The sequence below is a fragment of the Pangasianodon hypophthalmus genome, chromosome 19, assembly GCF_027358585.1.
Source record: "Pangasianodon hypophthalmus isolate fPanHyp1 chromosome 19, fPanHyp1.pri, whole genome shotgun sequence".
In the NCBI taxonomy this organism is placed as follows: Eukaryota; Metazoa; Chordata; class Actinopteri; order Siluriformes; family Pangasiidae; genus Pangasianodon; species Pangasianodon hypophthalmus.
In genome coordinates this window covers 5426250-5440083 of record NC_069728.1, presented here as the reverse complement: position 1 = coordinate 5440083, position 13834 = coordinate 5426250, and the positions used below count along the sequence as shown (strand labels likewise).

The 13834-nt window shown below is 41.1% G+C and overlaps 1 protein-coding gene across 8 annotated transcripts in view; it reads right to left on the bottom strand.

Moving 5' to 3' along the window:
- Positions 1 to 1178: 1178 nt before the first annotated feature.
- suco (SUN domain containing ossification factor) overlaps positions 1179 to 13834 on the bottom strand; it is a 50379-nt gene continuing 37723 nt past the window's right edge. For 6 of the 8 annotated variants that reach the window (XM_034313406.2, XM_034313407.2, XM_034313408.2 and 3 more), the window contains 8 exons: positions 13200 to 13293; positions 11753 to 12889; positions 9432 to 9519; positions 9194 to 9298; positions 8911 to 9056; positions 8155 to 8246; positions 7227 to 7282; positions 1179 to 4462 (listed from right to left, as the gene is read on the bottom strand). In XM_034313406.2, the coding sequence (XP_034169297.2) occupies positions 3971 to 4462; positions 7227 to 7282; positions 8155 to 8246; positions 8911 to 9056; positions 9194 to 9298; positions 9432 to 9519; positions 11753 to 12889; positions 13200 to 13293 (2210 nt within the window). In that variant the 3' untranslated portion in view covers positions 1179 to 3970. The remainder of the gene's footprint in view (positions 4463 to 7226; positions 7283 to 8154; positions 8247 to 8910; positions 9057 to 9193; positions 9299 to 9431; positions 9520 to 11752; positions 12890 to 13199; positions 13294 to 13834) is intronic. The other 2 variants (XM_053242095.1, XM_053242097.1) reach the window with 1 other exon arrangement.

Genomic DNA, 13834 nt, shown 5'->3' with positions numbered 1-13834 from the left:
TATTTTTTGTAGCTTGCTAGACAATAAACCAATGTTGCTTAGTTGTGTGCCTTTTATGATGGATGACGAACCATGATGACTTAGGCCATCCACAGATATCAACTGACAGGAGAGTCACAGGGGAATATCGGGACATAACCAAGCCATAGTAGTCATGGCCATACGTAGAGCTCATGCTTATATTATCCAGGTCATTCCTTGTATGCAGTGACTTTTGTACTTCAAGGCATTAAAAAAGTTGTACACGCATTTATGGTGAGTGTTTAAGTATTGAGTACAGTGTTATTATCAAGACCTACTGCTATGTACAGTATAATGTGCTGAGAGATGCATAACTTAAAGCATTCAGAAACCAAAAAACAAAATTCACCACAAATCCTCATCATAACACACACACAAAAAAAAAAAAATAAAATCTGACACTACAACAAAATTTACAACTGAAAAGGTTCTAGCACATTTTAACAAGTGTGTGTATGTGTGTGCAAACTCTCATGGTAGATATATCATAAACAAAAAAAAAAACCCTGCTTTAGAGTTGACGTGAGATGGAGTTCTCCAGTGATATAAAAGGCACTGCGTACAAGAAATGACACCTTTATTAGTCCTGTGTTGTCGTGCCACATCTCCCTCAGGGACACTGCAATACACTCACAGGTGAGTTACAAGGTCATTTATATGGACATTTTTGTAATTTTGTAAATTGTTTCCAGATTTCCACAACACATTGATAAGTAGGTGGTACCAAGTGCCATCTTCTCTGCTGTCCTGTGCCAGTCACAAATAGATCAATGAAACAAAGTCTGGCTTTGTCCTTGGCTTCACTCTTGACACTTGAGAGGAGAATGCTGGCTCAGGGATCCTGAACAAGTCCAGCCTTCTGCTTCATGGGAAATCAATGCCCTGATGGACAGAGTAAAGGCAGGCTGACACACTGTAGCTCATCTGTTAAAATGCACAGTCAGTAATTGTACCTATATCCAAGTCTTAGTCATTCTGCACTGAGTGAGCAGTCAGATATGAAGCTCGCAGGACAAATAAAGACCACGTTGCATGATGCATTTAGAGCACTGATTTATATGAATTCTACGTCTGGGTTACTTTTCCAGTGGATCATATTCATGGATTCATTGAAATTATTAACCACAATTCCAAACTACAAAAGAAAGCAGACATGCTACAATGAAAGAAAAAGTGTCTTTATTTAGAAATTCACAGTTTCTATTGGCACTACATCATTGTAGTTACAGTTACACCTGTTTCCAAAAAAAAATACTGTGTGTCTCATCCTCACAGATAATCTGGTGTAAAATTTGGCATCTTCTACTGGCCACTTCAATACACAAACCCATGGCCACTAGAGGACACCAAGAAAAGCATTGGAAGGAGAAGCACTTTAAACAAGGGCTAGTGTATTTAATAATAATAAAAAAAAAAAAGAAAAAGAAAAAAAAAAAGGCATGAGGAGTTCTCCAAAGTGCTGAGGGAGTGAGAGCCTGAGACACAGGGCTCTAATCACTGGGGTTATATGGTTAATTAATCTTCTTCCACACAGTTTAAAACACCCATACACACTCGAAACAAATTACAAACAAGTACATTTTCATATACATTCAAAACAATATAGAAAGGAGAACATGATTAAACAGAGAACATTATAAAACCTCCCTCTGAATGTGGAATAACTCAGTGAAATCACATTTAGATGGTGTGTTCAAAACCACCTGAACCTTTCCCTTTGTTACCATTCAGACAAAGTTCACATTCCTTCGAAAGCACTGATCAGAGACAAGGTGAAATGAATGAGTGAAAAAATTACCCAAACGACTAAAGACACTACACATGAACAAATGACTTAATGGCATAAATCTAGAGTGGGCTGTTGAGCGGTCCAGTGAGCCAGTCAAAGACGGAGACACACACACACACACACACACACACACACACACACACGGGGACACAGATAAAAGTGACAGACAAAGAGAACATGACACAGTAAAAGAATGCCAATAAAGGTGTGGCTTCATGCACAGTGGCGTACATAGGAATGAGAAAGATACAAGTTTAGAAATCAGCAGGAACAGCAGCTTTCCACACACACACAAAGGATTCTTAAAATTGCAACCAATACAATGAAGAACTCATCCGAACAGATCCATCAACAAACACCTATAACACAAAATGGCTTTTTTTTTTTCTTTTTTTTCTCCTCAGGAAGAGCCAGACGCATGTGTTTTACCCAGTGTCTGACATCTGGCTCATCACATACTAGGAATACTAAGAATAATGATAATGAAACTAGTCAAATATTAAGGATGTGTGTGATGTGTAGTGGGTGGCATTTGGCTAGCGCTCAGACTCCAGCTTCTCAGAATTACATAAAGAGGAAGGAAGAAAACGAGAAAACCACAGGCGTACCATTGCATGTTTCACAACTTGGTGTGTGTATTCTGTGTGTGCGCACATGCGCATGTGCACAATACTGATTTTCAATAAATATTGAGGACACCCCACAGGGGCACTGTAAGGGCTAAAACGTCCTCTGTTAACCCATGACCTTAAGTTCAACCCAAGTCAACAGTGACATTGTAATAAATAAATATATAAATAAAACAGTACACACAGAGTTCACTGTGCAGGGGGGTCAGGACAAACAATATATATAGAATTATTTATGTATTTATTTATTTGTACCTGTAACAGATATGTACATGGAACTGGCCATTTGGAATAAAACTAGGAATAAACTTGCCTCACTGTCATAAAAGAACTAAAGCTGTCTAAAAGCACAGAAAGCTGAAGAAACAACCTGGAGTCTGGAGTCTGCAGTAAAATGCCTGAATGAATTTCATAACTTCTATTATTGTGTCTTTCCAATCTATACGTGTGTGTTTAAGTTTGCGGAGTTCAGGCCCTGCCTGAACTTGTTAAATTAACACTTCAAATCACACAGAGAGAGAGAGAGAGAGAGAGAGAGAGAGAGAGAGAGAGAGAGAGAGAGAGAGAGAGAGAGAGAGAAATGAAAAGGCAAGGAAAATGGCTGGATCTGTTCTTCATTCAGTTCTGCTCATTGGACTGATGGATGTTAAAGTGCTACAGAGCCACTTGCTACGTGATGCACATACACTCACACACACACACACACACACTAACGCACATACACACACATGTACACTGGTCCCACTACACAGTGACTAGACACAACTAGAGGTACACATACACCCACACAGAAGAAAGAGCCTACAAGAGGGAGTGTGAAAGTAAAAATAAACTTGTTTCCCAACAACCGAGGGGAAAGTGTGAACACTAGAGAATGAAGCTAACACTGACCATACTGAAAATCAGAGTGGGTGTGAAAGGAAGAGAGTGGACAGAGATCTGTGGTAGTGTGTAGGAAGAGAGTCTGGAGAAAGTCCACTCCTGGCCTTCCATTGCTGTCCGGCTGGTCCACTTGTGTATTATTTAAAAAAAAAAAAAAAAAAAAAAAAAAAAAAAAAAAAAAAAATCTCAGCGACTCAGAGACTCAGTCATACTTCTCAAAAGTTAGTCATTTTTTTTGTATCCCACCCCGTTTAGAAATAAAATAGAATTTCTCTCCAAAAATGACAGAAAACAATATAAGGACCCTTCACCTTGATCTGTGGTCTGTTTTTAGTTTGTTAACGGACAAATAAAGGCACATAAAAGAGGAGAGGATTTTAGAACGAAAGGATAGAAATACTTGAGAGAAACGAGGGTCGTGTTACTGTCGTGGAGTCCAAATTTCTCTCTGTGCTTGAGCATACGTGGCAGAGTCTGGCTCAGTGAATAGTGTGAGAGGAAGGAAGAGAAAGAGAGAAAGAGTGAGAAAAAACACAACACAAAAACGTCCGCCCCTTTCCTCCTAGCTGACGGAGCGCTTCAATCACTTTTTCAGTCTATAAAGCTGTGTGTTACACGAGTGTGTGATATAGTGCTGAAGAAAGGGTTCTCAGACATGGCCAGTGACAGCCGTTACTCCAAAAGTCCCCATGCCGAGTTCCTGTTTTCCCTTCATCAGCTGCTGAAGCGTCGGCATGACGCACGTTGCCACTGGAAGTGGGGTGTGCAGTAACCCTGCCCCATAGCGCCCATGTGATTGTGGCTGCTGTTGCTGATCAGCCATCTTAGACCGCCTGCGCTTAAAAGACCTCTTCTCTGTCTTGCTCTTGGCCATTGGGAGCTGCCCGTTATTTAGACCCACACAGTGGCCGTTAACGGAAGGGATGCTGGAGCTGGACTCATCCGATGCTGTAGATGAGGAGGAGGAGGAAGATGAGCCTTCAGAGCTGCCCTCGGCTACGACCCCTCTGGATGAGCAGGTGGATGCGTCGCCGTCGCAGGTTGTTGGCAGGAACTGAGGCATGCTTACACTCTCCCTTTCAGGGCTGCAGTTAGCAACTGTCACAGACATTTTCTCTCCTTTCATTTTGCAGCGCTTTTTCTGTCAGAGGGACGACAGAGAGAAAAATATTTCAGTACATGCAGACACAATATACATAATTATCTACAGCTGTAGAAAACCACCTTTATGAAAAGAATGAAGACAGACAAGCAAGTAGTTCAGGTTAAATGATAAAATACAAATTGGAACAACAACTACAAAAAAAAAAAAAAAAAAAAAAAAAAAAAACCCACAGCATCAACTCCAAAATTATTGGCACCCTGTATAAAAATGAGCATCAATGAATTTACAAATGTGCAACACTTGGAGCAAAGTACAGCTTTATTTTAACCCAGTTGCCCTTATTCGTCAAAGTTGCATATGGGCAAATCTGATCGTAAGATGAACAATTCCACAGACAGTTTCCTTATTTAAAAAAAAAAAAAAAAAAAAAAAAAAAAAAAAAAAAAAAAAAACTTGTCTTGTCAAGGTGTGTGCAAATTTGAGCGTACCATTAAAACAGTCTGACAAAATGTCGTATCCCGGTTAGTGTTACAGTGAATCCCGAGCCTGTCCGGGGAACGCTGAGCTTGAGCATACGCCTACATGAAGTGTGTGTCTTAGCATACAAGACACAATTCTGCACAAGTTTTTCTTAAATCTCTTTCTTACCATTACACATTTTCAATATTTGAAAAACTGATAGGAGGAGTATTTGTATAAAAGTTCGTTCTGGTCCACTAATTTGATTGGACAAGTGGGGCTCCAAGAGTTCCAGATTTGTACACAAGAGCTGCTGCTGTAATCCTAAATACTGTCCTTATTTACAATCTGTAACAGTGAAAATAAATTTCACTGTTCATCACTCTGCTCGTCTGCGTTCACTACATGAAATTCCAATTCCAGCAATAATTTGTTACGCTGAAATGGTTACTACACTTACTACGGGCTGTCAGTCAGTCTGTGGGTTGCAAGGCAACAAATAACCATCCATAACCTATCCAGCTGTGGCTTCTCTGGGAACTATTTTCATTGTCAGAGCAAAAATAAACAAAATATTTCCTCATATTGAGTCTGAAATTTCAGTTACTCAGTATTAATTTCTTGTTCATATAACTGCTGTATAAAAGCAATCACACTTGCAATTGTGCTGTTGTACTGATTATCAGCAAGACTGTGATTCGGCTAGGCAGGAGGTCACAGCCGCACTGATACTCAATACAACAGCACGAGCGCAAGTGTGATATTGCTTATATCGCCTATATCAGGGGTTTGCACAACTATTAATTTTTACAAGTTGTCCAGTGGGCCATTTTTATTCGCATACTTTCCTAGAGTAAAGAAAAAATCTTCCAAGTGTGTTAGATGTAAATGCCTGCATTTCTTTACCATCTGCCTCACTGATTTTTTTTCACCGCCTTACTAGTCAACATCCCAGTGTCAACTAGTTAATGGAAAACTATTCTATGGAGGGTGGGAGAAAAAAAAAAACTTTATTCAGTATAATAAATTTCATCACCTAATAGTGCTTACAGTTAAATAGTTTCTGTAATTCCTTTTTTTCCCCCTAGAAACTTGTATACTACTTTGACCCTTCAAAGGATCATAAAAATGCTGAAGTAACCCTGGCAGAATTTGAGTTTGATACCCCTGGCCTACAGTATACTATTAATATCAATTAAAGCATTGCATAAGACAATGCTTTTGGCTCATCCTTTCCATAACTGAAGCAGCCCAGTTTTTTAAGGATTCCAAAAAGAATTTTGACAACCCCTGAGCACCTCTAACTCAGCTTCACTGACAATGACAGGATTTACTTCCTCAGACTGTAGCCTGCTGTATTTTTTCCTTTTATTGAGTAATTAGGTGTGTTGCATGTAAATCAGATGGTGTGCCGTATGCATATGAGCTGTGAAAAAGGATTAGCTGGAGGGAACGTGTTTTTAAGAAGCTGATGCTGATTTCAGTGGAGCTCACATCACAGCTCATTTTGATTATTTCATGAATCAGACACAGAATTATTCTTATGTCATTCTGTGAGCTCAAATCAAAGCTCATTTCTATGCAACTCTTAATATTTGAATAATGAATTTTTTTTTCAAATGCGCTTTCTTTTTTTGCAAAACACTACTTTAAAATGTACATGTAGATGGATCTTGCAATACCACAAAAAGCATTTTAAGCTCTTTTACATTCTTAGGTTTGTTCAGTGGATGTTTATTTGGAGACAATATCTTGTTTAAAGATTCATCTATGGTCAAGTCTTAACCTCTAGCTTTTGCGGAGCATCTGAGGCTGAGATTAGGTTTTATTATGCTGGTGCTGTCTCAGTGAAAATCTGACTCACTGAATAAAACTCAGTCATGTATATACCTGTCTTTTTAAAGGGTACCAGTAATTCAGGAGTTGACGGCATATTACCACAACAACTAAATTTCCTGAAATGAACCACACAAAACAAGGTAAGGACAAAGAGGAAAAGTAGAAGAGAAAAAAGTACTAATAAGAACAAGTTCTGGTGAGTCTTGTGAGCACACTGTCAAATAAATTTCAGTCAGAGAGAGAAGTGGTTGAATTGGACCAGTATGAAACAAACTGCTGGGGCTGTGTTCCAAAACACTCACTTGTTCTTAAACACATGTGTGCACCAAATAAAATGTTTTCTACATTACGTAGAAATGTTGATCACTTGGTTACTTTGTCATGTTTATGTTTTAAGACTCTTTTGTTTGGTATGTTTTCCTGAACCGAACAAGTGAGTGATTTCGAAACTCAGCCCCGAGTGCACAGCAGCCTACCACCGCAGGCAAAATGGACACTGTACCTTTTTCTCTGGAGAAAACCTTAGAGGTTCTACAATGTACAAGTCATCAGGACCTACTAAAGAGGGGAGAGAGGGGGCCAGGTTAAAGGAATGATATGGCAACTATGAACATGTACAAGCATGACTTTACTTGCAAGTAGTAGGACTTACTGCATAACAAATGATCAAAATACACAACTCAAAACGTGCTTGCATTTTGTATGAAAAACATTTCCTCAATTACTGGAAGACTTCAATCATATCTGAATTGTACAAGTGTCAGTTTTTACTACTTGCAAATGTTAAATGTGAGCCAGCCCCAAGCTTTTAAAAAAAAAAAAAAAAAAAAAAAAAAAAAAAAAGACACCCTTTGCAACTTTGGAGACAATAGACCAAAGGTGCATACACACCCACACTACAGCATTCTCACCACAGACAGTTATACATGTGATCAGAAGTGATCTTTAGACCTCCACATGGCTGTTTTTTTTAAAATAGCTCACTTGTTCTGCAGCTCTATGTTGTAGTAAGAGGGGAGTAAGAGGGGAGAAGCCATGCGGAGCAAGTTGCTAATTTTTTAACATGCTAAGCTTTTATGGAACAGTGCAAAGCCACAGTCACACTGTAAAATAACAGAGCAGCATATAGATCCATTAACTATGATGAACTAAGACATTTTCTTCAGGAGAAACATCTCATATTGTGTGAGAAGACGTACGGTTAGGCCTTTATGCTGCATCGACAGATGAATGTGGTGCAATAGGACAGGCTAGGCGTACATGACATACATGGGTGGATGTGTTTTGAGAAAGCAAGATGGAGAGAGAAAGAAAGAAGCAAGAGAAAGAGTGTAAGGTAGAGAGCAAGAGAGAGCAAGAGAGACAAACAACCTACAGATACAGAGAGAAAGAAACATCCTTGTGTTTGTGTTTTAAGAGAAAACTCTTACCATCTGAAGGGGGAAGCTGAAATGATTTGGACCGTATGAGAGGGCATGAAGTTTTCCGCTTCAGACTCATGTCATCATAAGAGGAGAAACACCTGGAAATGAGAGTGAGAGAAAAAACAAAGAGCATGTCATTGGTGGTTTGTAGGTGTGTTTCAACTGGATTCTCCTAAGCATAAAGCTGTTGACAGACGATTAAAGAATAACAAGTGCAAGTAACCATCAAATCGGGGGAAAAGAAAAAAACAAAACACTATTTCTTTCTAGGACACTCTGCACCTCAAGGGCTGCAGAAAGGTGTTAAAAGGACAGTAAGCTATAAATCAACTTCTTAACAGGGTTGTCAGTTCAAGGTTTTGCCACTTTTTCCTTTTTTCCTGGATTTTGTCCGCAGGTTGGTGCACAGCCTCTCGTTCCATTTCCAACATTAGCACTGTATTACATTTTTTCAGTAGTAGTTATCCTGCTAGTCTTTAAAATCAGTGTATAGTGTACAGTCTGGAAGAGGCATATTTTCATAACGGGGTCTATTTCAGCTGCTTTTGTAATGCAGCTCCTGCAACCTATAAACAGAACAATACACAGTGTGGAGAGTTTAAAAAGAGAAAAAAAAAACTCAGAAAGGAGATATTCAGGAGGTGTATGTACTCAACCCAATGTGTCTTTCTTACTCCAAACTAGCTGTTTTGTAAGAAGTATCCCACCAGGTTAAGAGTGTGGGTGTAACTTTGCATCAGGATTGCGTGTCTGTGCGTGTACCTCTTGGGACTGGGGTAGTGGTTGCTCACGGGGATCGAAGAGCTTCTGTTATTGGAGGAGCTGCAGCAGCACTGCATACACAACAGCAGGCCCAGAGCCAGACACAACACCAGAGACACCACCAAGTAACTCTGCCTGTCCGACACCTGCAACACAGTTGTAAACTAATAGATCCTGACAGACTGGACATGGACAGGGCAGGTGTACAGATGTGTGTGTGTGTGTGTGTGTGTGTGTGTGTGTGTGTGTGTGTGTGTGTGTGTGTGCGCGCGTGTGTGTATACCTCTCTCTGTAACTGGCCCACAGTGACAGACAGGTTAAGCATGAGCTTGGTGACATTCTCCAGCTGGCTCTGCAACATCTGGATGGCCTCTGTCTGTTTCTGATCCTGCATGAGCACACAAACAACTTTATCACCTAAAAATTAATCCGACATGGCATACGTGCCTTCACCTACACTTCTCAGGCAACATCCTGCATGCCATTTTGAGATTTATGTGCAGAGATAGAATGCTACTGACCTGCTCCTCTGCGATTCTGGAAGTGTTCTGCAGTTTAATGATGGTCTTATTGAACGCCCGCTGCATCTCCTCCATTTGTTTACGATACCTGAGTGACAGCAAGACAGACCACAAAACGTCAGTGTGTAAACAATATACTATTGGCACTTCTTCCACAATACTGAGCTGAATATTAAATAACAGGAGATGTGGCACTTAAAAGGTGCATTATGTAAGATTTCTCATATTTTGTCAAGATTAGGTCTCTATTGAGGTCTCTATTGAGCCTGCCCCATTTCCCCATCCATGAACACAAAGTGGTGGTTCAACTTGAGTTAGCATTAACAAGGATCGTCATGACATCACTTTCAAGCACATGTAAACACTATAAACAGGCAAAATCTGGCTTAATACAGTCGTATTAATAAGCCTGTAAAATCTGGGATGAGTTCATATTTCTGAATATTCAATATACATGAGAGTATTAAATATTAACATAATAAATTAGGTATTAGCATTATTTAATAATCATCAGTCAAGCACTGTCAGAAACATTCAAAAGACATTTTATTTTTCCAGATTTAGTGCTGCAAAATCAGGTCAATTTAAGGGCCACCTTCGTCAAAGTATCATATGCTAACACGTCACTGTGCAGTATTTTTAGCCTGCCGTCACAGTAAATGTGTAAAGGATTCGGTGCTGCAAAATGAAAGAGTTTTTTCCTCCATGCCTGAAGAAACTGATGATTCTTGTCACGTTTCATGCAGTGGAGTTTCAGTGGTTGAGCTTTGAAAAGTAATCTGTATGCAGCAAAGTACCTTTGTAGTGGGATGATAGGAGACCATTAACTGGCTTAATAAAACCTCCCAGAAATCAACTCACTGCCTTGTGAGGGTGATGTGAGATTAAATTAAGTTTAAAAGTGAAATATGATGGTGAGTCTAAGTTGTCAGTGTACTTTATCCTGCCTAGCACACAGCACATCCAAACACACACACACAGCAGCAAATTAGTGTATTGTTCCATACATGTCATTTTTCCAGCATGTGCGGCAGGCAGATTGTATACTCTAATATTATTTGAATATGTACACACACTGAGCACTTTATTAGGAACACTATACTAATACTGGGTAGGGCCTCCCTTTGCTCTCAAAACCGCCTCAATACTTCCTGCCATGGACTCCACAAGATGTTGGAAATATTCCTTTGAGATTCTGGTCCATGTTGACATGATTGCATCATGTAATTCCTGCAGATTTTTCAGGTGCGCTTTCATCCTGTGAATCTCCCGTTCTACCACATCCCAAAGGTGTTCTACTCGATGCAGATCCGGTGACGGGGAAGATACTGAAGAACACTGAACTCACTGTCATGTTCATGAAACCAGTTTGAGATGACTTTTGCTTTGTGACATGGTGCATTATTAAGCTGGAAGTAGCCATTAGCAGAAGGGTAAATTGCAGCCATGAGGGGATGCACACGGTCAGCAACAATACTCACATAGGCTGTGGCATTCAAGCGATGATTGATTGGTATTAACGGCCCAACGTATGCCAAGAAAACATTCCCCACACCATTACACAACCCCCACCAGCCTGGACTGTTGACACAAGGCAGGTTGAGTCCATGGATTAATGCAGTTGGCACCAAATTCTGTCTCTACCATCTGTGTGCCTCAGCAGAAATTGAGATTCATCAGACCAGGCTACATTTTTCCAGTCTTCAACTGTCCAGTTTTGGTGAGTCTGTGCCCACTGCAGCCTCAGCTTTCTGCTCTTGGCTGACAGAAATGAACCCGACGTGGTCTGCTGTTGTAACCCATCCACCTCAAGGTTGATGTGTTGTGCGTTATGAGATGCTTTTCTGCTCACAACAACTGTACAGAGTGATTATCTGGGTTACCATAGCCTTTCTGTCAGCTTGGCCATTCTGTCTCTTGACCTCTCTCATCAACAAGGCGTTTCCATCTGAAGAACTGCCGCTCACTGGATGTTTTTTCTTCATTGTACCATTCTGACTACACTCTAGTGACTATTGTGTGTGAAAATCCCAGTTGATCGGCAGTTATAGAAAGTTATCTGGAGCCAACAATCATGCCATGGTCATAATAATAACGGTAATGTATAAAATGACAGTCCTAACAGTATATAAACAGTAACAGTATAGTTATAAACAGTCATAACAGTAATGTATTAAAAAAAGTCATTTGTAAGGAAAAGTAAGGCAAATAATAAAAGCTATTTAAAATGGCTTAAAAGGGTACTAAAAATGTACAAGTATAAGGCTACTTTGTGTGTGTGTGTGTGTGTGTGCGTGTGTGTGTGCGTGTGTGTGTGTTACCTCTGGCTGAGCTCCTCCAGGTATCTGCTACTGAGCGACATGTTCATCTCCAGGGCTTTGATCCTATTGTTAAGCCTCATGAACACTGACTCCTTCTGGTTGGAGCCATGCACGTGGTTGCCGTTGCCGTTCCCATAGCTCGGCTCGCTTGAGTTCTGCAGCTCAGCGTAGAAGTCTGTGGCGGTGCGCTGTAGTGTGCTCTGCACCTCCTCCATAGGCTCTTCCTGAGAAGCGAGGTGAGCAGCATCGTGCTGCTCCTCAATGCCTGCAGAAGGCTCTGGGCCAGGCACAGGCAGTTCTGTGGGAGGTGGGATTTCTGTAGGCCGGATGTGTGTGGGAATGGAATGGACAGGCTGCTCTTTGGTGGGCGTGAGGAGCTCTGTTGACTCAGGGATGAGAAGTGAAGCGGTGGGAGTGAGGATGAAGGAGGTGGTGGAAATGACGGCGGAACCGAGAGAGGTGCTGCTAAAGGTGAGAGTCTGCGTTTCGGTTACGCGCTCAATGTATCGTGGTATCAGATCTTGGGGCTCATCTGTGGGCAGAGAGTCAGGAATGCCCTCAGTGGGCGTGGCTTTGAAGAGAGAAGTCTCAGAGTAGCTGTGATGGGGAAGGGAGGAGGTATGACTTGGCTCTAATAAAATTGGGGGATCAGTGATTGGATCCAGAGTAACAGGGGGCGTGTCTGCAGGCGCAGTCTCTTCACTTTGTGTCGGCTCTACTTCCGAAGACTTCTCAGAGGGTGACAAGGGGGTTTGATTTAGATTGGGGTCTGGGACTTGCGTTGTTGATAGTGTGTTTGAGTTGGCATGTGCGTGACGCTCTCGGCGTAGCCGCTGCAGAGCCAGCACGGCCGAACAGCAGAGGTGGAGGTGCTCATGGAGGCTGGCTAGGCAGGACAAAGTGGAAAGATGAGAGCAGTAAAAGGCGCTCTCCCTGAGATGTGCCTCTTCGCGACGCCTCTCCTCATCACGTTCCTCCTCCAGTAGGGTCACCGTGGGTGGGGTTGGCTCTTCCTCTTCATCTTCAATGAGGATAACAATGCGACTCTCCTCAGGTGAAGGAGTAGAGGGAGACTCGGGAATGGGTACTTCTGGATCCGGCTTCACCAGAGTGGAATCCAGTTCTGGAGTCTGCAGCCTGGGAATGCAAAGAAAACAACAATCATTCCTACAAACGAATGCAAATACATGCTAATAAGCAGATTATTTCCTGATTCTGGGAGTGACAAGATTATTCAAGTGGCTGTTAAAGCATTATACTATTATACTCTCTGATAAAGAAACCTGCATTTTAGGGTAATAATCAGGTTATTCAGTGCATGTATATGGTTGATCTCAAACTTCTCATCTTTTTTATCTGCACACAAGCACAATCAATATATCAAACATACACTGCTTGACAAATGTAATGCATGTAAGATGTGTGTGTATGTACATGTAAAACATACATTTCTTGTTGCTGCGTGAGTGTCGGGGTTGGTGTGAGTTTTGGTGTAGTTTCGGTGACTTCTGTGATGTTCTCGGTCCCTGATGACATATTACCTACAGAAAGACAGTGACCATACAACACAGAAATAAAAAAGGGAACAGAGGAAAGCAAGAATGGTGTAATAAAGAGGGGGAAAAGGAAAAGCAGCTGCCTGAGGCAGCAAGTCAAGACAGAGAGGAAAGCGTGTGTATGCGTCAGAGGCTCTTCCCCCAGCTGAGTGTAGACCTCCATCTTCCCACAACTCTCCCTCACACACAAAGGAACGCATTGTTCATCAAGAAATGCGACCTCCTCTGGCCAAAACCCATACACATACACAGAATTTACCTTTAACAGAAAACAGGCATACACATCTGGCTCCCAAACAAGAAACAGCAGCAGAAATACAAATTGCGCATTAAGTATTTGGGAGACATTCGGCAATATATAGCAGACAAACACATTAATGAGCACTTTATACTACTAGATCACAGACACTAAAAACATACAATGCAATGAAAAATCAGCATATCCTAACATACACAATATGTTCAAAATATTTCACATATTTTAGTGTTCTGCATTAATGTTTTACATCTTTAAAAAAAAAAGTTA